Source organism: Erithacus rubecula (genome assembly GCF_903797595.1).
Source record: "Erithacus rubecula genome assembly, chromosome: 3".
Classification (NCBI taxonomy): Eukaryota; Metazoa; Chordata; class Aves; order Passeriformes; family Muscicapidae; genus Erithacus; species Erithacus rubecula.
The window spans coordinates 69357725-69381524 of NC_136689.1; the positions used below are offsets into that span (position 1 = coordinate 69357725).

General features: G+C 37.9%; 1 protein-coding gene across 1 annotated transcript in view; it reads left to right on the forward strand.

Moving 5' to 3' along the window:
• The window catches only part of DROSHA (drosha ribonuclease III), a 67324-nt gene that overhangs the window by 36498 nt on the left and 7026 nt on the right, over nucleotides 1–23800 (forward strand). Inside the window, 11 exon segments of the mRNA XM_079302924.1 lie at nucleotides 1407–1514; nucleotides 3824–3962; nucleotides 4637–4697; nucleotides 6588–6647; nucleotides 8545–8644; nucleotides 10874–10976; nucleotides 13961–14031; nucleotides 15065–15109; nucleotides 17785–17942; nucleotides 19477–19582; nucleotides 23158–23299. Coding sequence (XP_079159050.1) covers nucleotides 1407–1514; nucleotides 3824–3962; nucleotides 4637–4697; nucleotides 6588–6647; nucleotides 8545–8644; nucleotides 10874–10976; nucleotides 13961–14031; nucleotides 15065–15109; nucleotides 17785–17942; nucleotides 19477–19582; nucleotides 23158–23299 — 1093 coding nt within the window.

Consider the following 23800-nt stretch of genomic DNA (forward strand, 5'->3'; position numbering starts at 1 on the left):
CTGAGTTCTGACAGGCTCACTGGAATTTACCCAGTATGTCAAGTGCAGTACTTGGCCACTGAGCTGAGCAGCACTCAGTACACAGGATTAAGTGTGGCAGGATCTGGCCATGCTGAGAAGACACCACCTCTGTTCCACCTCTTTGCCCACACCACTGTTGCCTGTGAGCCCTCAACAGCAATGTAGAGTGTTCAGCATTTCATGCCTTCCAGAATATTTCAGCTCATTTGCTTCCCCTTAGTACCTTCAGGTCAGAAGCACCTGCTGTCCTGAGGGATGATGGCGCTGTCTGAGGGCACTTGAGAGAGTCTCTGCCTTGCCCTGCTAGCTGCAGAAATCCTGTGACATGATTTGTTCTGTAAATTATACATCATCTACTTTGTGTGCTTGTTTTTCTTGCTTCTCTCCATGCTATACACTCATTTCCTCTAATCATACACAATCCTCTTTCTGAATTAATTGTGACAGCCTTCAGATTTTAATGCCCTTAAAACACACCTTTATTTTGAATATATTCATTTCATGTCAGAATAGGAACGATTAGGGAAAAATAGTTCACAAATGGTCCATACATAAAAGTCTTTAAATCCTGCATTTCTCCTGTTTCTCTTTTCATTTTTATGCAAGAATTTTGATGTTGATATTATACTTGCTATACTACTCTACTAATATACTGCTACTTGCTTATTTCAACCCAGACGTGTCAAAAGTCAATGTTAGGGTAGAATTCCTTCTTTGAAACACTGAGAGAAGGGGTCTGCCATTGTTACAAAATAGAGTAGATTTTTTTTCAATTTCATTGACATTTTCCCCAACAGGAAAACATTGTCTGTTTTATAGACAAAAGTAACTTTTCTGATATTTTTTAGCACATTAAATATGCCAGGCATTTCAAAAATGCCATCCTTCTTCCTCAAAAGGAAGTGAAGCAAGGCACAACCGTGCTTGAAAATTGAGTAGCTACTGTTGTTTGGTGAAAGCTGGCTGCAAGTTGTCTAAAGTGTTTCTTCCTTAATGTAATGAGGCAGAGGGGAAGTGGTATTTCTTCATTTTTGAAGTAGGTGTTAAATGAAGAGATACAAACATATAGCACAGTCATAGCTTCTTGAAATTTGCTGTTACTGGTGGCCAGACATTTTTTACCTCATTGAAGTTGCTTGTGTTGAAGACTGGGTTTATGTATTTATTCCTTTTATCTGGGCAGGGCTGTGGAGATAAAAACATATGGTCAATTAAGTGTTTGATAAGTGAAGGATGGGAAACTACAATTTTTTTTTTTTCCTCATTTAAACCAAAACAGTAAACTAAATGTTGCAACAACTGAGATGTGTTTGTCTTTTTAGCTTAGTCGACTGAGTTCTCTGTACACTGAAGTTGAATGACTTTGCTTATTGCATTTTTCTCAGCATGCAATGATGCTTCCTGTCCTGACCCACCATGTGCGCTACCATCAGTGTCTGATGCACTTGGACAAATTGATAGGCTACACTTTCCGAGATAGGTGCTTACTGCAGGTAAGGTGTGAGACGAAAACCCCAACTTCTTGCTGGTTTCTCTTCATGATATTACTGAGTTCATCCATAGTGCTGGAATGCATGGCATTGCCACAGCTTGGATGGACCTCATTACTTGTGCTGCAGACCTTTCAAAAGTTTGCTTTCCCAAAAAGAGATAGTTACTGTCACATAGATATTACACCTACCTTTGCTCCCATGGTAGATCTGAATTTGCTTGTAATGTGTAGCAAGACAAAAATGCAGTCATTGAAAAGCCTGTCAAGTACTCATTTCTGGTAAATTCCTTTTTTCAGGCATTTTTAGAGAATGCAGTGTTATTCTGCAGATGAGTGTATGTGCCCTTCTTTTTGTTTTTATAGCCAGTTGTTCCAAACACAATAATTAAAACATTGCCCTTTTTTTGCATTTGTAGCTGGTGAATAGAAGACTGTAAAGTTGTGTTCAGATCTTGAGTTCTGAAAGTGATTAAATTTTTTTATTAGCAAGCAGGAACTGGAGAGGAGAATTTCTTACTTTTTTTAGATGCATCCATGTCACATAATCAGCCTTTTATGTTAGTGCATGTTTGGAACTGATTACCTCTGAGGCTGATGCTTGGTGTGGTGTCCCCTTTCCTCTTAGACTTTTTATGAATTTGCTGAAGGAAAATGGGAACCTCTGTTCAGAATTTTTCTGTAGTGAGTGTCATCTCTCTCCAATGACTGGACTAAGTTCAAAACATGGCGGTTTTTGTATTTCTTTAGAGATTTTACTCCCAAATTATTTTAAGGAAATATCTTTTCTCACAGCTTTTCTGGTTTCTAGAATTTGTTTTCTAGGCCTTTTCCTACTGCAAGTTATATTAGACATTGAGCATCTTCTAGGATTTGGTTGTTGGCAGGCTGGTTTTTTAATGTTAAAGATAAAAATGCAGTGACAGAAACTTTCAAAGTGTTGAGGCTAAACACACAAACCAACAAGTTAATCAAAAACAGATGAAAGCATAAAAATCAACGGTTTAAGCATTAGTCCTGTTTGTTCATAACAAATGTGCTTTGTAATGCTTTGTCCCTACACTCATTTATTTAAAACCTACAAACATTTTCCATAAGACAAAGAGCTTTTTAAAAATGTATACAGTATCAGTCATCTGCTTGAGCATAGGTAATGTTAGATGTATAATTCTGCCTTGATTGTTACCCATTTTTATTGTGGTGTATTCTTTTTAAAGTACAAGCAGGTTAAAAAAAGATTACACCAAGTTATCTATTCAGAAAAGCTGTAATGTGTCATCTTCTCCAGATGGAGCAGAATTTGAGAATGTGCAATTATAACAAACTTAGTAATACTATGAAGGAATTGAAAAGGACTTGGAGAAATTTCTTAATGTTGATTAAATATAATTTTACTCTTAAGTTTTATGTTTAGAAAGCAACAGACAATGTTTGAATGAATTACTGGATATCTTTGCTCAGTCTGCAGCAGCAGTCAGAAGTAACTTTCTTCAGCTTGCATTTTCCAGTGTTTGCTCTTTTTTATAAATGACTTTTGTGTGTACAGACTTTTTATACAAGCACAATATTTTGATCTCTGTATGTGCAAAAAGGGAGAAAATGTGTGAGTTTGCAGGATGGAGTTCTGAAAAACAAGCTGCAGTTCTATTTGCTGCTGCCATTGCTGCAGTGGTGGTGTCAGCAGCAGAGTAAGCTTTTGGTAATCCTTGGTGGTACAAAGGTAAAACAGAGGGCCAATACTGTCATTGCTCTTCTTTTTGAAGAGTGAGTCCTCTATAGCCATGAGAGATTTCTGTGATTAACTCTGCCAGGAATAAGGTACTTTTTGTTGTTTCATTTTTTGAGCTAGGAGAGTTTTATGGGTATTTAAGTAATGTAAATATGCATGGTTGAGAAACTCTTTTAATTGCTTATATGTTTAATATGAATATTTATAGATCAGTGTTAGAGTGAAGATATTTTTAAATAAGCAAATGTATTGAAATCAGGTCAGCAAAGCTGGTAAGCAAAAGTCTTAAGGCAAATTGACAGTTCATGGTTTTTTTTCTTCTAAACTAATTTTTCTTTAAAGAAAAAAATGATGAAAGTTAATTAGTTGAATTGATGATTGAGCATAAATGCTGCTTTTTTCTGACATCTGAAATAGTTTACCCTACATTTAAATTGCTGGATCCAAGTTTCTGATTGACTACATCACTTTGTAACCTTTCTTCGAACTGAAAAATAACTTAGTAGCTACCGGTCTAAAATGTTTTGCTTTCATTTGTAAGAATGCATTTAATACTTTTTTTTCCTCTATGTGATACACTATAGCTTGCAATGACTCACCCAAGCCATCATTTAAACTTTGGGATGAACCCAGATCATGCCAGAAATTCCTTATCCAACTGTGGGATTCGACAGCCCAAGTATGGAGATAGAAAAGTTCACCATATCCACATGAGAAAGAAAGGTATGCTATTTGCAACACTATCATTTTTCTCTTACCTCACACTTAATGAGTCAGAACACCCTTTGTTCCATCATCATTTCCTTGGCCATTGTTCTTTGGAGAGGTGCCTTCAGTAGAGGATTTCAGTTATATGCAGACACCGGAGAAGTTTTTCGTAAAGACTGGATTTTGCAAATTAGTCAATAAGTAAAGAGCTGAGAACAAGCAAGGGTAATAAATGGGAGGATGTACTTGCTTAGATTTTTGGCAAGTTCTGTTTTCTTAATTTGCTGCTCAACATGGTGAACAAACTGGAATATATTTTGTAAATGTGTCTGACTAATGTGACCATGTGGTGTGTCTCCTGCTAAATATTCCTCACCTCTTTAAAGTATAATCAGTAATAATGAAGTAAATTGTTTGTTGCTTATGTAATGTTTAGAATGTCCTTCTCATGCAAAGGTGGTATTTATCTGGCTCCCTGAATGCAAAAATTCAATACTGTTGTAATGGGGATGTGGTCAGTTAGGCACTGAGCACTGCTAAGGATTACACTTGATGCAATAAACCCTGTAAATAACAGGATAATCTTGTGTACAGCAATTGCAAAGTAACATTTTGAGTAATTGTTTACTGCATTTATTCAAAGTGAATTAGTGGCTGTTTACTTAATAGTGCATTGTTTATGTTTCTAGGGATAAACACCCTGATAAATATTATGTCCCGTTTGGGACAGGATGATCCAGCTCCTTCCAGGTAATGAAAATAGTTGTTTGCAAGTAGGGAAGCTGCTGCAGAGGGAGATATTTAATAGAAACAACCGACTTACTGGCAGCAGCAGCTTTGGCAAATAGTTGAAGTGAAAAGTCATTTTGAATTGACTTTTATATTATGAAGGTGTGCTGAGCCTCCATTAGCAGTGACATAGTAAATGTTTGGTCATGCCTGCAGAAAACATCTGAGGAGGGTTTTAACAGATAATTCTATCATTTTTGTTAATCCCTGAAATGAGGAGGACTAAAAGGCTACATTTTTGCTTTCTGCAGAATAAAAAATAAGATTTGTTGTTGTTGTTATCAGTGCCATAAATTGGGTGCTTCATCACATTTTCTCACAGTACTATCTTCCTAGCATGGCACCTTGTTAACAGAAATTTGGTGCTGAACATGGGCTTTGCTGATTTACTGTTCCAATTTAAAGACAGATGCAAAACCCATTAATGTTGTAATGCAATAATTCGTAAATGACCGCTAAGAATTCTGTGCATATAAATGTAGTTTAAGATGTGGTTTACAGCCACAGGCACCATATTTAGCTGAATTTGAATACGCAAAGTGCATAAGGCTAATGCAAGAAACAGTTGCATATAAAATATCTTAAGTGCATGAACTAGATGGCAGTGTGTATTTTAGTCAGCTAGTGCTTTAGCCAAACCTCAAGAGCCATCATTTTAGGAGAAGCTTGGGAATGGGAGAAATTTAATTCTGCCTAAATTATTCTTGCACTGTTCCCTAAGTGCTGTTTCAGCTAGACCATGGGTTTTTCTCTTCGAGCTTATTTGAGTCTTCTAAAGATAACATAAGGCTAAATAGCCTTAATTCTTGTGAAATAACACAAAAATATAAAGTGCCCTTTCTGAGAGAGGTGTATTTCCAGTTATGTTGCTACACAGAGTTGTTGTAGATTTGGTCACACATTACTGCTTTATACAGCAGAAGTGCTTGAATTTTTTCAGGCCTTAACAAAGGCCTCCTATTTCAGAAATTGCACTAATTATATAATTGTTGGGGGAGTGAAAATCACAATAAAAGCTACCAAAAACTTGACAAGGATCTTCTGGATTAAAAAAATAAAATCCTGTGGCAATAGCCTTGATTCTGTTGCAATCATGTGTGAAATAAATGTTGCTGCTTACTTGCTTTGATGTCTAGAGCAGAAATTTGTATTTGAAGACAAGCTCACATTTTTCTTCAGCTGCTTGCCCTTTTAGTCTTTTGACTATAAGCAGGCAGACAGCTTAAGGAAATGAAACTTTATGCAAAAACAAGGTAAATCAGGACCAGTGATGAAAGAAAACAGTAAATAAAAGATTCTAATAACTTAATGGCATCTTTGGATGCATCTCCTGGTACAGCCATTTTTTCTTTGGAGCTCAGAGGAAGTTACAGAAAGCAAGGCATTTAAAGGTGCAGTGAAAAATCCAAGTTCTGACTCCCTCTGCCATACCAGTGATCTGCTGCAGGATGGTCCTACCCGGCAGTAGTTGATGGTAATTACAGACAGCTCCCCTAGTATCATACACAAGGCTTGGAACAGGCTGTTTGTTTCAATCACCTGGTGCCCTCTGATGGACAGAGAAACCTGACTTCAGTGCCAGGCAGCAGTCCTGTTTCCTTTCCCCATTTTGTGAAGCTATGACAATGGCTCAGAACAGAACATACAGAAATTTCAAAGGTGTTGGTGTCAGTCCTGAGATTCACAATTTGTATAATTGTTACTCTGTTTTGGAAAGGAGACGGTGGGGAGCTGCAAAGATGATTGACTAATTAGCAATCAACTCTGGTTTTTTTTCTGTTTTAATTGTGTTGTGTAAATAACCAGCATGTATTACTTAGGTTACGGTGAACTTTAAAATGCCTTTTTCAGGATTAACCACAATGAGCGTTTAGAATTTCTGGGAGATGCTGTGGTGGAGTTCTTAACAAGGTAAATGGGGAATTCTTCAACAGTTCTCACCTTTGTATGTTATTATTGTAATATTGTGTTTATTGAACTTTTCAGTGTCTACTTTCACTGTGTATGTTTGCAGTCCTGCCTGATATTTAGACCTGCACACCTGCAGACAGCTCTCTTGATAATCCTTTCAGTGGTTGTGATGAAACAAGAAAGGTTGCAAAATAAAAAGCTAGAGTTTCTGTTTCATGGAGTGCGATTTCAAATTGATTTGGGTTAGAGATTATTCAGCTACAGACAAGTTGAACTTTGTACCCTTTTTTTAAAGGAAATATGCTTTTCCTGGCATGCTATTTTGTTTCCACGAGTTCTTTTTGTCTAGTTGCAAGGGAGAGGCATTTATAGGTGATGTTGAATGTTGTTGTTCTTGTATTTCCAGTAATTAGGGCTGTAGCTTCCATAACAGCTTAAATAGTTAAGCACAAATGCAATTTATTCAAAAGTAATTGAAGAACCCCATGGTTCATCAAAAATTGCTCCAGTTCTGGCTTGAGTTTTCTGAAATCAGTGAAAAATACAGGCACATAATTAGTTATCTCCATTGTTCTACCTTACCTTTGTAGAGGCAAACAGGCTGCACAGTATAAGGATTATAATCCATATTCATCTGCTTTGTTCTACTGTTTTTAATAGAGGTGTAGTCTTGTTTATTGCTAATTTGCTCTTTAAGATAGTTTGTTACATGAACAATGAAACTGCTTTTATATCTCTTTACTAGCCATTAGCCACATGATATTAAAAACTATTAGCCTATAAAGGTCTCCACTGCCCTTAAAACTCATGGCCTTTTCATACAGCAGTACAGGCTGACAAGATGGAAGACTTGCTGATTAAAATGTCTTGCATTTTTCATTGTCATTGTTCATCAACCATCAGTTCACTTTCTGAGCTAACTTTTGTCTCGATTCAGAAAAAAAAATAAGCTCCATTTCTGTTCAATAGAGCATGCAAGCACCTATTTAAGTCTGATTTTTTTTCCTACCTTTTTAACTTCAGGTGCCTGCTGTTGTGAATTAAGATTGCCTCTAAGTTTTATAGCAGTTTTTGTCCTTAAATAATCTTGCATCCATCTGCATTTTTCTCCCGGTGTATTGGCTTAATAAAATATTTTAATAATTAGTGCCATACAGTGCTTCAATTATGGAATGTTGAAAGCCATCTATGTGTTAACTATTTTCAACATGGGTTTGACAGTCATACATGAAAGTATCCAAAATCATTTATTCATTACTCAGATCTTGATGGGATCAGTGAATTACTTGTTTTATTTTGTTTGTTTTTTTGCAGTACCTTGCTAGCATGATGCCAAGTATCATTAAAGGCTGTTAAAATCCTACGATTTTTACCTCTTTTTCATTTTTTTGTGGTTTGTAGTATAATGACTTCACACATTTGATAAATCCAGGCTGTTGAGTTCTGTTCTTTGTTTTCATTAACATCTGTTAAAGTACTTTAAGAAGCATGTATAAACAGATAGATATCCCGTTGGCAGCAGCCTCACCTGAAAGCAGTGTGTACCCACAGCACGGCATTTCTCAAGGCTGGGGCTCCCCTTGTGCTTTATTCCTCAGCTTCCTCTAGGTGTCAGCTCTGCTGAACCCTCTGCTGCTGCTGACAGACAGAAGCCTGAGATGAAGGAGCTGTAGGCTGGGAAACAGCACTCTTGCTCCTCTGCTGCCAGTGCTATCCTGCATGTAGGATTGGGCGTTGTTTGAATGTTTCTGTCTTTACCTTACTTCAAACTGAGTTCCACTATGGGAAGGGACTTGTATTACCCACTAGGGTCTGAGAGAAGGGCACAGTTCTCCACAGGTGCATCTATGTATTAATAAAATGCTAACAGCACCTGGTTTGCTTTTTGTTTTGCCAGTGTCCACTTATACTACCTGTTTCCCACTCTGGAGGAAGGAGGACTAGCTACGTACCGCACTGCCATTGTGCAGAACCAGCACCTGGCCATGCTGGCTAAGGTACAGCTCTCTGTGTCTGTGTTTGACATCCCTGGGGAGAATACTGTGTGCCTGGACTGCTGCTTGAGGGAGCTGCTTGCTTTGAACATCACCTTTTTTGCTGTGTTTTGTGTGTAAGATTTGGGATGCAGGAACCCTTTTCAGTTTGAAAGTAGATTTTAAAGATAAAGGACAACTTTGTGTTTTCTCCAAGGCATTTTCTTTGGGAAAAGTGATTTTTGCAGGCATAAAGATAAGTTTTTAGCTTTTGTTGAGGGTATTCCTATACTTGCCATTAATTTGCACAAGTAATAAAGTGAAGACAAAGACTCCAATTTATAAACGTGTTTCTGGTAGAACATATAGGGAAAATATGGCAATGTGGAGATGGAAAAATTTCATCTACTCCATAACCCCTAAAGGTCCACTGTAGACTGTCAGAGTAGTCAGAAGTATGTTAAACAGTGTTTTGGAGAAGAGTTATGTTATCTCCTAGGAAAAATTAAAGTGCCTTAGAATTTTATTTCATTTAGTTCTGTGAATGACAGAGCTTTTTATATTTCTATATATAATACTGGTGCATAGTATTACAATACAGAAAGTTGATTCAATCTCTATTTATAAATGGATAGATATTCCCTTATTCATTCTTGATTTTGTCAGCTTTTTTTTTTAAGAAACAGTCTGAGACTTACTGATGTAATTGATTATGCCACACATGTGCACACACTGTCCTGTGTGTACTGCTGATAATTTTCAAGTTGCTCTTTTAATCTTTCCTCTCTGTAATCACACAGTGCCCTAAACAAGTATATCCAGTCTTGGGATTTTGGCAAAAACTGCAGGATCTTTTTGCTCAGCTCTCAAGAGAGGCATAGGGTAGACAGTGAACACAATCATTTTCTTCCACATCTTTCTTTATTAATTTAGGTAAGCATGAATTGATTGAAACATTTCATATTAGGGCTTGGTTTACAAATATGGTATTGCCTGACATTTTAATTCATTATACTAGTTTTAAACCTGCCTCAGGAAAGCTGAAATATTCCTCAAGTCTTTTCACAGCTTTTGTCATTTTGCAAGGACAATTTTTGAAATGTTTTTATTGCAGTATTTTAAAAACTGTAGATACAGCTGTGAATATTAGATATCTGTATATTCCAAATTTTCCAATGTACCTTTTATTCCTCTCATGTGTCTTATATGACGTTCCTGGTTTCATCCCCTGCAGTGTCATGTTGCATTCAGTTTGCTTAATATAATTCTCAGCTTCTCAATGTCTCTTGAACTTGTGGAATGCTGTTCATAATTAAGGATCAAATGATGAGTATAAGAAGTTTAAATTCTATACAAAACAATATTTTTATGTTGACTCTAGCAAGTGCTCACTGTGCATTATAAAGTAGGATGGAACACTATAAGTCATAATTCACTGTGTTTTGGAGCAGTGAACAGGCTGCCATTCATTGAAAATGGAAATCTCTTTTTGGCAATTGAAACATGTCCAAACCATGCATCTCAAACAATTTATTCTCCAGCTTTGCCTCTTAAATATACTCTGGGAGGATGAAGTTGAAAGTTAACAAGAAATTAATCAGTAGAAACTTACACCCAGCTGAGAAGAGCCTATTCTCATACAGACTTTGCAAGATGCACAAATCTCTTATTTGAAAATCCCAATAATGGTTTTGTGTCAAAAAGATGAATATGTAAAGAGTATCTAGGAGCTCTTGCCTGCATTTCTATAGCAGAATTATCATATATTATAGAAAATATCTGACTTACTACCTGAGATTTTGACTGGCAAGCAGAACTATGGTTTAGGCAACATATGAGTGTCAATGATGCATATTTGAAAGGAAGGAGGAAGCTAGGTGGCACTGCAGATTAAAATGTGAGCCTTATATTGCAGTGTCCAGAGGCTACCACCTGTTGATGGTCTTAGAGGAAAAAGCCAGATGTTCAATGGATTGTGTCACCAGAGTTCTTGTTCCTCACTGTTCTGCTTTAGCTTCTTTTGGTTTGATAATTCTAATTTTTCCATGGTATCACACTCCAGTTATTTACCTCTGATAAACAAAGGAAATTTTTAAATTTTACCTGTGTCTAAACTGAAACTATGGAGAAAAGCTTCAAAGTTCTTTCAGTCCTAGTAGCTAAATGATGACAGTGTAATTGAACTTTGGTGACTGAACAGGTACTCTTTTACTTCTACAGCCATGGTTTTAACTCTTTGTACATATTTTGCAGAAGCTGGAGCTGGAACGATTCATGCTGTATGCTCATGGCCCAGACCTTTGCAGGGAGTCAGATCTCCGCCATGCCATGGCCAACTGCTTTGAAGCCCTAATAGGTAACATGTTTGCATTTGTGTGTGCACACAGTTACATTTTGGATGTGTCTGTGTGCTGTGTTAACTGTGGTGGAGGAGATGTGGGCCTGCTGAGTAGTGCTAGTAGGAGTAGGCAATAGCAGAGCTTCTTACATCATCTTTGTCCCTTCCCCTCTCCTGCACATACAACCATGAAAATCTCATCTTCCGTTTCCTGGCTCCCACACACTGAAGGTGAAGCTGTTTCATGTCACTGCAGAACTCCACTTCTCCTGTAACATGGCCTGACACCTGCCCCCTGTCTGAGGAGAGCAGTTCAGTCACCATGGCCTGGCAGAAGATAAGAGGTTCACTGTTTCCAGTAGTGCTTGAACAGACCTGCAGCCTCAGCCCAGAGTTTCAAACTGCAGCTTGCTTTCTGGATGCATCAGGCACTCCCAACTGAGTCACCAGACTACTTCCTCTGTGCCCTGGTAGCCTTCTATGAATTTACAAAGTAAATACCTTTTAGTCTTTGCATTTTTCTTACAGGTAAAAAGCATGGCAATATGCCATGGCTGGTTTAATAAAGCTGCCCTCTAGCTAAAGGTGATAGAGAGTTGTGTCAAGTTTGCTGTTGGGCACTAAGATGCTGCACTGGTCTATAGGTTTATATTGCAGAGGAAATCAGGGCCTGACCACAGATACCAAGCAGAAGGGTGGAAATCTCATTGGTTACAGCTGCACAAGCTCTCCTTCAAATAGCATATTTTTATGAACCTTTACTTGTTTGACTGCACAAAGCAAGTTAATCTCACTGGTTTGACTTCATATTCATTGAGATGTACTGTACACATTACTAGCTATGGGAATGGTTTAGCCCTGATGCAGGTCTTTATGTACTACACAAACTCCTAAAGCATTTTGTCCTGCTTTGAAAAATAGATCATAGTTGGCTTAGATGTCAACAGTTCTGTGCATTCTGCCTTGGGCCAGATTGCATTTCCTCTTATCAAAAAATAAGAGTTTTCTTTTTAACTCTGCTTTGCTTTCCATGAACGCTTTGATCTTTAATTTAAAAATAAAAAGCAAACAGAAGAGGAGCACTAGATATGTATCTGTCTTTGTTCATAGGCTTCAGCTTGTCTAGGATGTAGTGATGAGAACTATTTGGCAAGCATTGAGATTTGCTGAGACAGCAGGCTTGCTATTTAACCTCCAATACAAAGCTGTTCAGAAAGTTAATTGAGCAATAAGATTTTGTCAATGCTGTAGCTAAAATCTGGGAGCTTGTTAAGGAACTATAAAAGTATATCTAGGGTCTGGAACTCCTACTTGAGGCTCTTTTCCAAATATGGTGCTTCATGATAAAGTCCCTGTGATGGAAAAAAAAAAACCAAAACCAGAAGTATGACCAGGCTGCCTAGGTATTGTTTAAATTTTTGTGCTCTCTTAATATTTCTCTGCAAAATTACTCTTATAAACCCCCAAACTTCAAAGAAAGTAGTTGACCTAGTGAGGAATCAAAGGGAAAGGGGAAGGAAAAGCAAGGCAAATCATGTTCTTCCTGTGTCTGGAAACATGCACTCTCTTCTCTGTGTTCTTGATGTAGCTGTGTATTCCATTTGATTTTATGCTTACCATAACAAGTTTGAGATTTTCAGAAGCTCCCCTGTAAAGCATATTAAAGGACAAAATGCTGATACTAAATTTAAGAAGGGTCTATGCAGATATAGAGTATATAGGGTACACCCAAATATATAATATGTTATATATACATTATAATAATATGTTAATAGCACGTTAACACAAGTTTTACAAAGCTTGTTGGAGAGGGCTAGTGAGGGCTGTGTGTGAAGTTTAAAAAAAAACAATCTTCAGAAACTGAGAAATGCAGAGATGCTGTTTCCAGTTCAGACAATAAATTATTGTAAATTATAACCAATAAGGAAGGAAGCTCAAGGAAGACCTTGAGCTTTGCAATATCCTGATACATTGTTTATATGCCAAGTGTAATCTTGTTGGAAGTATAGAATAAGTGGTGATTATTTGCTAAATATTGAAATGTGTTTCATGGTTTTCCCTATCTGCAAATGTTGTTGTGGTTTATCTCTAACCAGCAGCCAAGCCCTACACAGCCACTCACTCACTCCTCCACAAGTGGGATTGAGGAGAGAATTGGAAGGGTAAAAGCTGAAAAAAGCTCATGGGCTGGGATGAAAATAGTTTCATAGGGAAAGCAAAAGCAGTGCACACAAGCAAAGCCAAACAAGAAATCATTTCACTGCTTCTCATGGGCAGACAGGTATTCAGCCATCTACAGTAGAGCAGGGCCCTGTCACTCATAACAGTGACTTGGGCAGACAAACACCATCACTCCAAGGATACCCCTTTCCTCCTTCTTCCCTGCAATTTGTATTCTGAACATGATGGCATACAGTCTGGAGTATCTCTCTGGTCAGTTTAGGTCACCTATCCTGACTCTGTCTCCTCCCAGCCTCCCAAGTGCCCCTTAGTCTCCTCTCCAGTGTGGCAGTACCAAAAGCAGAAAAGGCCTTGACTCTGTGTGAGCCCTGCTCAGCAATAACAAAAACATCTCTGTATTATCAACCCTGTGTTCATCAAAAAATGGAAAACATATCCCTGTACTAGTCACTGGGAGGAAAATTAACTCTATTCCTGCTGAAACCAGCACAGTTGTATAATTAGATGTTTACTGAAAAGAACTTTTGAAAATACATTGCAACTGGGTTAATTTGTTTAAATATTGCTCTTTGGAAATATCATTTTCTATCACTGAAATGGTTATTTCAGGTTTTTCTTTGCATTTTATGACTGTTCATTTATGCTGGTGTTTAAGGTGCTTTAAATTTCTCTGAAAAACAGGTGTTGCTACAGAAAGCATACTTTTAAAAATGATTGTATTGGAGATGAAGAAGTCCAAGATCTTTGACTTTCTCATGCTTTGTAATTTTCTAAGTACTAATTGCATTATTGGCCTTTGACATCTTGGTCCCCTCATGTAGGAGCTGTTTATCTAGAAGGAAGCCTAGAAGAAGCAAAACAATTATTTGGACGTTTGCTCTTCAATGAAAAGGTATTTATGTACTTACTTGATTTAATTTCCAGTTCAAAAATGACTTCATGTGCTTTCCTGTCCATTATTTTACTTACAGATCACAAATAAGCAGAAATACTATTTTATCTAGTTCCTGAAAATTCAATTAGGACAGCAAGCTGTACTGATCCAGGCAAAAAAAAACCAATTATGGTGTTTTCTCAGGTGTGCTTTAGGTTGCTTGGCTCAGGTAGGGAAGGTGGATGGTGTGGAAAACGTGATGGCTTCCATTCAAAGTACTGCACTGAAAACAGAAATGGGTGTTGTGAATCTAGGCATCAGGCTCTGAGGGAATGATGCACATGTCAAGCAACCATTCTGTTTCATCAGTTAAATCATCCTACCCTATAAACTTCAAACATACAGTTGGGGAAAAAAAGGAGGATGTTTCATTCAGCATTTACCCAATTGCACAATTAGAGTGTGCAAGAATAGATCAGGCTGTATAAAGGAAAGTAGGTACTTTTATCACTGGGACAGCACACGTGGCAGTGGTGAGAGGATGAATTCTATATTGTTTTCCTTCCTCTAAGTCTGTGAAATGACAGAGCTTATTAGAAATAAAAGTATTTGGAAGCCTGTTGTAACTCAGTGTTTATGGGCTGCTCGGTGGCTGTAGTGAAGGAAGCCTTTATGAAAGAGAAGAAAATAAATGTGTTTTTTTTTTCTTTTTCAGTCCTTGCCTTTAGAGAAGTCAAACTTGCTACTGAGGAGTACTTGCAAATAAAGTTAGTCCTGAGGCTTAAACAAATCTTCCTCCTCCTTTAACCACTTTTTATGTGGTTCAAGGATTTTTCCACCTCTTTGACACAAGCTAATTGGGAGAACTACAGGCAGTTTGAACAGCAAATACACGATTTTAAAAATTAGTTTGCCAGCACTATTGAATTTGCAATAAGCAGAGTCAGCATCTGAAATAGTTCAGTATTTCAAGTAATGACATTTTATTTAGTACTGTGGAATTTGTTAAATGACTCCCTTGAGCATTAAAGGCATCTCTCAATGTTTGCAGGACCTGCGGGATGTATGGCTTAATTATCCACTACACCCACTCCAAGTAAGTGTATCCCTTTCTGTAATAAATTTCACAGTTCTGTTTCATTTTCAGGGATGCTTTTCCATAGGTTTCCATTGTGATGTCATCTCAGAAATTGTGCTAAAGAGTAGCCAAAGGAATATATATATGTTTTCCTTTGTGTTTGGTTTGTGATTTGTTTGGCTGTTTTGTTTTTTTTTACAATAAGTAGTGAGTTTCTGCCTCTCTGAGAATTAATAATTTACCTTTCCTGGCCTCATGTTTGTTGTATAATTGTGCCTATAAAATAAATCCAGTGAGAGGTAATGTTTTGACAGCTTTTTGTTTGTCTTCTCTAAGTTGCAGAAAAAGGGAGCAAAAACAATCTATGAACATACTTTCTTTACCTGAAATTAGGACTGAAACTTCAATAATAGGAAAACACATTAATTGAATGCCCTGAAAGTTTTTATTTTATTCTATGTGTATCAAAGGATACAAGTTCACAAGCTGTCAGTTTATGAGGCTGGAAGTTGGGAGACTGATGTCCCAGTCCATCCCCCCCTTCATGGGCAGACATAAAGCAAATCTCAGAGCCTCTTTGCACTGTAGTTCCTTGTCTTTAGTGCAAGCAGGAGTGTGCAGGGGTGCTGCAAGAGCAACACTGAGTGCACAGCCAAAATCTTCAGCAACCAATCAGTGTATGTGAAGAATTTTTGCAACTGCATCCCTCTGAGTGTAAATACAAAATATTCTTAATAGGAGAGGTAACATTTTGAGATACAGCACTAGCTGTCTTGTGTGGTGGCACACATAGCTCCAAAGAAGATTGTTCTGACTCTGATTTTTTTTCTTTTCTCCTACTTTATTTTAATCTTTTCATCCCTGCTTTCACAGAGAAAGCATGCACTCTGCTTAGAAATTGACAACAGTTGGTAGGAAGCTTATAATTTCTTATTACTGCCTTGACTTGTGTGATGAAAATTGTTTTATTCCACATCCCAGAACCATCCTAGGGGGTTTTGTCAGTAGGTGAGATGCAGGCAACTCATTCTGGCCTTTGAGCCTGAAGAATGGCATGTTTAAAAATTCCTAAAAATCACTGTAACAACATGCCAGATGAGATCCCAATCAATTAAAAAAAAGAAATAGCTCTGGGTAAGATAACAGAGTTACAGATCCTCAGTTCTGTGTAGTTGGCAGTAGCCAAGTCTGTAGAAATGGTTCTGAAAAATAATTAATGGTCATCTGGATGCATATGGACTTTCTAGAAAGAGTCAATATGTAAAGATGAGTTCTGCCTCACAGATGTATGAGAAATTTTAGGAGACAAAACAGCATGTGATAATGCAGATGGTACTGTCTGCTGGGTTTCCTCAGAGGCTGTTGGAAAGTCAGCAAAGGCTTTTAAAATTTTTATCTTTTTTTTTAAGAAGCAATAAAGAAAAAGCAACTCCAGTGTAAAATGTCAGTCCCTACAAGATTTAAAGGAATGGCTGAAACATAAGAAATGGAGAATAGGAGTGAAATGACCATGTCTTGCAAGGAATGGTGATCACTGGCAGATTTCCCTCGGGACCTTTACTAAAGTACAGGCTGTTCTCATTGACAGCCTAGGGAACAGGATGAGCAGTGAGGTGGCAGTTTGTTGACAGTACCAAATTATTTCAGGTAGCAGAGGTAACAGTAGACTTAAGAGTTGCACTCTGGTTGTGAGAATGCAAGGGTGACTCACTGTGGAGTTTAGAAAAGCAGAAGAAATTCTGTGTAGGTAAATAGAAGGGGCTGTGCATGAGGAAGCAAAAAGCAGTCTCAGCTTCACATGCAGCTGAACTCCAAAATGACAGTTACCACTCAAGCTGGGATTTTGGTGCAAGGATATGCAGCTCTATAAAAGTGTGAGCTGAACACTCACTACAGAAAAAAGACAAAATGAATGTAATCAATTAATAGAAAAGGGGCAGACAGCAAACCAAAAAGTATCTCAATGCCAGTTTAAAAAGCTGTGGTTATTCTTACTTTTCTTTTAGGAATCCTCTTCTGGATAATTCCTCCTCTAAGGCATTACCATACCCAAGAGATGCTCAGCATGGGTGGAGGAAATGCTTAAGCCATTTCCCAGCTCCACAGAAATGGCATTTAACAGTGTCATTACATCAAAGACATCAGACAAAAAACTGATAAGAAAAGATATTGACCCAAAGCAATATTTTTAATTTTCTTGTGTCAGTGTGCCCTTTTGAATTTCATATTCAAAGTATTTATTCTTGATTTTTGATTCTTAAGGAAATTGGGAGAGATTGATTTGGATTTTTTCTCAACTTGACATGCTGTCAGTCTGCCAGTCCTATTCTAATAATTTTTGAATCTGTTGCTCAGTTGCGAACAATGTGATAATGTTAGAAAAAGCAGAAATGTACCATTGTACATGTTTTTGAAAGTTTGTATTGTGCTACAATTCCTCCACATGTAGAGACATGCAAGTGATGTGTTTCAATGCCTCAGCTATTAAAAAAGCATACATCAGAGCTCATCTCTTCTTTGAGTGGTGATTATCCAAGACCAAAAGGCAGAGGAAACTTGGTTTTCTCAGTTCAGCTGTCCATGGAACTTGCTCATTGTATTCCTTGCCCTTGATTTGGAGAAGGCTTGCTTTTCTCTGAAAATTTCTGCAGCAGTCTGAGTTCATCATTACTTACACTTCATTTTTCTTGCAGCTGCAGGAGTCCAATACTGACAGGCAACTCATTGAGACCTCTCCAGTTCTTCAAAAGCTTACGGAGTTTGAGGAGGCAATTGGAGTCATCTTTACTCACGTTCGGCTTCTGGCACGTGCATTCACTCTGAGGACAGTAGGCTTTAACCATCTGACTCTGTGAGTACAGAGAAAGAGTCCTCATGTAGCTCTGCTGGCCCTAACGAGTATTCCAGATTGTCTGGTTTGTAAACAAACTGTGTTACCTCTATTTCCTGGAACAGAGCAGCTATGGTCACAAGCCTGCCTGGCTCCGACAGTAGTCAGTAGCAAATACCTTGGAAGAGATTGTAGAAGGTGTTAGAGATCTATCCTGGTGTTTATTTTCAGCTTTCTGCAGGACTGATGTTTGTACATCACTCCTGAGACACAACATACCTGGAGGGTACATTTGGGCAGAGAAAAGAAGTAAAATTATGCTCTGTGGTCCAAGCACAACCTTTGTGTTCTGTTGCTTGCAAAGCTGCCAGGCCCTGTTTTCAAGCAAACAGTGCTATAGAATATTCTGAGTTGGTAGGCTCCCATCAGGATCATCAAGTCGAGCTTGTGGCCCTGCATATGACACCCCAGGAATCACACCATGTGCCTAAGAGTGTTGTCCACACACGTCCTGAACTCAGGCAGGCTTGGTGCTGTGACCACTACCCTGGGGCGCCTTTTGAGTGTTAAACCACCCTCTGGGTGAAAAGCCTCCCCTGACTCAGCTTCATGCTGTTTCCTTAAGGCCTGTCTCTGGTCATGAAAGTGAAGAGATCAGAATGCCCCACCATTCCCTTCTGTAATGAGGTCTCCCCTCAGTCCCCTCCAGGCTGAACAGACAAAGTGACCTCTTGGTCACTGCTCCTCTTGGCTTCCCCTCAAGACCTTTCACCATCAGTTGCTCACCTTTAGACACCCTCTAACAGTTTAATGTTGTCTTTATGTTGTGGAGCCCAAAACTGCAGACAATATTCAAGGTGAGGCTAACTCAGAGCAGAGCAGGACAATCCCCTCCCTTGCCTGGCTGGTGATGCTGTCCCTGATGCCCTTTAGGACAGGGTTGGCCCTCCTGGCTGCCAGGGCACTGCTGGCTCATGGAACTTGACACTGACCAGGACCCCCAGGTTCCTTTCTGTGGGGCTGCTCTCCAGCCTCTCATTTCCCCAGTCTATACACACAATTGGGGTTGTCCCAGGAAGAGAATCTGCCACTTGCCCTTGTTAAACTTCATATCAGTGGTTACCCTTTCCAGGATCTTGTATGAGTTTAAGCCCTGATCCTTTTCTTTCTTGCAAATTGACATTTTTCTCTGTTGAAGTCATTGTATTCATTAGTTCATTTTCTTAAAACAAGTTTGAGATAAAGATCTTATCCCATTACAGGTTTGATGTCAGCTGCTCTTCTCCTTCATTTAGTCTGTGGTCTGTAATCTAATGATTGTGTTTATTTGAAGTTATCCTGATTTGCTTTTTGCCTGTAAGTTGGTGTTACTACGGTAATGAGCTGTGTTTTCATCTCACCTGATTAACACTGAAAAATTGTCTTAAATGTGTTTGGAAATGAGCAATGCTCACTTTCAGATCACTCTTCATTTTAATTTGTGTGTGCATGCTGGTTTTGGTTTTTTCCTCATGAGTGCTTATTGATTTTGCTGCATTGATGTCTCATTTTTCAGAGGCCACAACCAGAGGATGGAATTCCTGGGTGACTCTATAATGCAGTTGGTAGCCACAGAGTATTTATTCATACATTTCCCTGATCATCATGAAGGGCACTTAACGGTGAGACTGCCATCAATCATATTCTCCATAAGTGCAAGAGTGGGATGGAGACTGAAATTATCAGAACAGTTAGTGAATTGTTCTGAGTTTGATTAATAAAAGAAGCCTCAGCAACCACTGTTCTTAATAAAGCTTTGTTAATTTTAAGTCATGAGCACTGCAATGAATAGAAAATGGTGATTTATGAGCCCACTGCAATAATTTCTGTTCAGTCTGTAAAATGGATCAAAAATTTTGAAGATGTCAGCAATGAAATTGAGGACTAAAACTAGTTATTCTTTAAAGATGGCTGTCTTAAACCATTTATTTAAATAGATGCATCACGTGTCTTTTTTTATTCCTGGTTTGTAATCTGTTGAACATGCATACAGGCAGGGTTATGCATCCTGATGATAAGTTTTTACAATTTATTTTGGTCTGGTTTTCCTCTTGTCTTCAATCTGGAGTTCCTGGGGTACCTTTTGAATTACATTTTCCTATAGTTGTAGTCATCTGTTGATTGCTATAGCATTTTAGCCTTTCTTATTTGGGCTTTGAACAGCTATGTTTGGGGATCTTTCAACAATTTACTGTACTTTACACACAGCATGATAGTATGAGTAGTTTTTTCCTGATTGACTCATTTAGCCCTGCAGCTGGAGAGCTGTGGCTTTGTTTGCAAATAACAAATTTTCTTGGGCTTACTAAATTTTTTTAGTTTACTTGAACAGCAAAGCAATACATGTATCAGGGAATGTGAGTCAAGTTTTCTACTTAGGTAGGAAGTGGCCTAATTCTAGAGTGCTTTCCTCAGTTCAATAAAGGAGTGACCATGCTAAGTCTCTAGCAGGCAATGTGTTACCAAGAATATGATTCTTGAATCTTTTCAGCTAAACCTGTTTACAAGAGAAAAAAAATTACATGCTGTTGCTAAAAGTAACTTGAGTTTTTCTTCACCTTTTCATAAGTTTCAGTTACATTTGTATGGATTCTTCTGCACCATTCAGGAGACAGGATGTAAGGCCGGGTGGGTTTTTTGCTTTGTACATGACTTTTAAGAATATAGGCATCCATAGTTTTATAACTCTTGCAAGAACTCTTTGGCCAGGAGTATATGAAATGTTGCTGTTAATGGGTGTAAATGCTCAGAGATTTCTTTTTGTCACATAATGTAATGATTAGTGACTTGGAAAGTACAAGTACAAGCACACTTCAGTTTTTAGGCAAAACTGCAAAGTTAGAGTGGAGTGGATGCTGAAACCATGTAAAGATAAGAAGAAGCAGGCAATGGCCTGAAATAGAATTTGAACTCTGAAGATGTGCATGTAGACAAAAAGAAAATTATCTTAAAATGTTCTTAAATTTGATGACACATGAAATAAGACATGAGAAAGTAGAGTGCTAAAGTGGAATCTCAAGAGAAACAGCAAACACTAAGCTCTTTCTCCTGTCATCTGTGAACATTGTTAAATTTGAAGTAATAGTAGAACATCAACTAAATGGTGTCTGTTGTGTTGAGGGCAGTTTTGGTCAAAGGTTCCACTTGACTGGCAATGCAGTGGCTTCCCAGGGTGGACGGATTACTTGTGGAGAGATGTCTGTAAATAGACTATATTTAAGGAAAAAAAAAAAAAAAAAAAAAGAGAACATAGTCTCGTCTATTTACTTGGAGATAGCCAAATAATGTACCAGAAAAGAGGTTGACATTTTGTTGGATGTTAGAAGGTACAGCTTCTCCAGTACTGGGTTATGGATACATTCTTCTGGTACAGTTATGAATAGTGGTATGCTGGGTGAAGGTGGAAGAATTAAGAAAAAATCTACTATGTAATTAGAGTCAAGCTTCACTTGAGCTTATCATATGTCACAGCATCTGCAGTGATACAGGCTGTGTGTTACCAGTGTAGAGACTAATTCTAAAAAAGCTGCTGGCAAGGCACAGAAACTGTGTCTTCTCTCTGTCATTAAGAGGAATTGAGTTTCTTGCCTGATCACACTTGTAGTGGAGGCAAATTCTGATACAGAGGAAGTTGATAACCACAGTGCTAAGAGAATAACTGCATTTTTTTTCTCTCTCTCTAGTTCACTTGGTGGTGCATATGTTGCTCTTTGTTTTATGATACTACTAATCATGATTATGGATCCCATCAAAATAAATAGTCTGCAAACGCAACAAAAGAAATCCTTCTTCTCCCATTACAAGAAACAGATTTTTCTCATGGGACTCTGTGCTTCTGTCTCATAGGTTGCATATTAGGATATTGTAGTTAGGGTACTTAGGATATTGTTGGGGAAAGTATAGTTTATTTATCTTAAGGATGTGAAAAGAACAAATTTTGGGAAGGAATAATATATAGTGGTAATAAATAGTAAATTATTTAAAACAGAGGTTAAGGAGGCAGGTAATAATGCTATCTGCATTTTGCCTAGTTTACAAAGATCAGGTTGTGGGTATCTGCTTCATACATCATTGACAAACAAATTATGAACATACTGTTCTTTATTTATCTGTTGTGAGAGATGAAGTATCAAGTGCAGCAAATAAATCTTGATTTTTCATAAGCTCAGTTGACATGCTGGAGCCAGGTAGCATATAACTTGTATCTAATAAGCTGAGCAAATGTGATATGTGAGACAAAGAGAGAAAAAAAAATGTGTGTGTAGAGTCTCAACTCTAGATTGCACATAAACTGTGGAAAAGAGAGACATTCTTTACTCCTCACCCCTACCTCTTATAGTAGATCTAATTTCTTTAACTCTCTTCTGTTTAAAGCAAAAAATCAAATAAGCAGGAAAAACGCTGACCTTGCCAAAGGTTCAGAAGTTCTCCCTAAAATTCCAAAATACTCCAGCTCTATGTCTTTGTTAGAGCTCTATGTTTGAGTAATCTGTCTGGAGCCAAGGTTAAGTATTTGCATTGCACATCCTTGACATTGTCATATATGGAACATGTTAGGGCAGATCTGTGTCTGGGATGCACTGGCATTTTGCAGAGCTTATAGCAGAGCAAATAGTATATCCAGGCTGTCCATCTGTGTATTTTCTTCTCTGGCCAAAGGAATGGAACAGCTTCCTCATCTGCTCATTCTGAAACACTGAACTATCTTGCTTTACTGTGTATTTGTTTCAGTCACCACCTATTAATTTATTATTTGGTGGACACTGGGGACTGTTCCATGGACTCCAGAATATTGTTTACTTACACTTCATGTGGGAAAATGTATACAACTGTGTATTACTTAAACTAGAAAGCTACAGATTAGCTGAGAAAGTACAGGACTCATGAAGAGATGGTATATAATTGCAAGGAAGCACACAAACAAGCATTTTTAATGCATGACATATATACAGGAGTAATGTGTCCATGGGATAAGTAAAGATTGGTGAGAAGAATTGAAACAGAAAGAAAAATCAGTGGTAGAAAGAATGACAGAATGTGTATGAATCACTTGAGGCATCCTGAATCAAAATGTCAGTAAACTGAGAGAAGTGAGAAACCTCAAGGATAGAAGTAACTTTTTCTCCCCAGCTCTCCTAGGTTTTGTAGTTTGTTATTGGCAGTTGTTATTATGGAATGAAATTTTTTTCTTTTGCAGCTGTTGAGAAGCTCTTTGGTGAACAACAGGACACAGGCCAAGGTGGCAGAAGAGCTGGGCATGCAAGAGTTTGCCATCACTAATGACAAGACAAAAAGACCTGTAACTCTTCGAACTAAGACTTTGGCTGATCTCTTGGAATGTGAGTTGATTTGGTTATAATTAGTACTTAATGACTCTATTTTCCTTGGGGCTTGTTTAAGAAAGCCATTAGAAATCCCCTAAATTTCTATTAAAAGTGTATGTTCAGGTTTCCAAATGAATTATACCTATACCTCTGAAAGCCAGATTTTTGAAGACTACCTAGATTTTTGAAGTCTGTATAAAAACTTGAAGAGGGCATAATTGCAGATAGAAAGTTGAAAGCTTAGAAATCACAGGGCTGAGATGACCAGGTCAAAAGCATGTCTTCCAAGTTAAAGCTTATACTCTTGCAGTTTCAGTGTTTAATTAGTATGTTCTTGACACTGTTGGAAGACAAAATAGTTCCTTCAGCAGGTGAATATTTCTGTGGTTCATTTGTCTGCACTTGAGCAGGTTTTTAAATGGTCACTCCATAAGAGGGAAGGCTACAGGGAAATGAAACTATTTCTAATCAATTATTGGAAGTTTGTGCTACCTTCTTTCCCATGAAATGGAAACA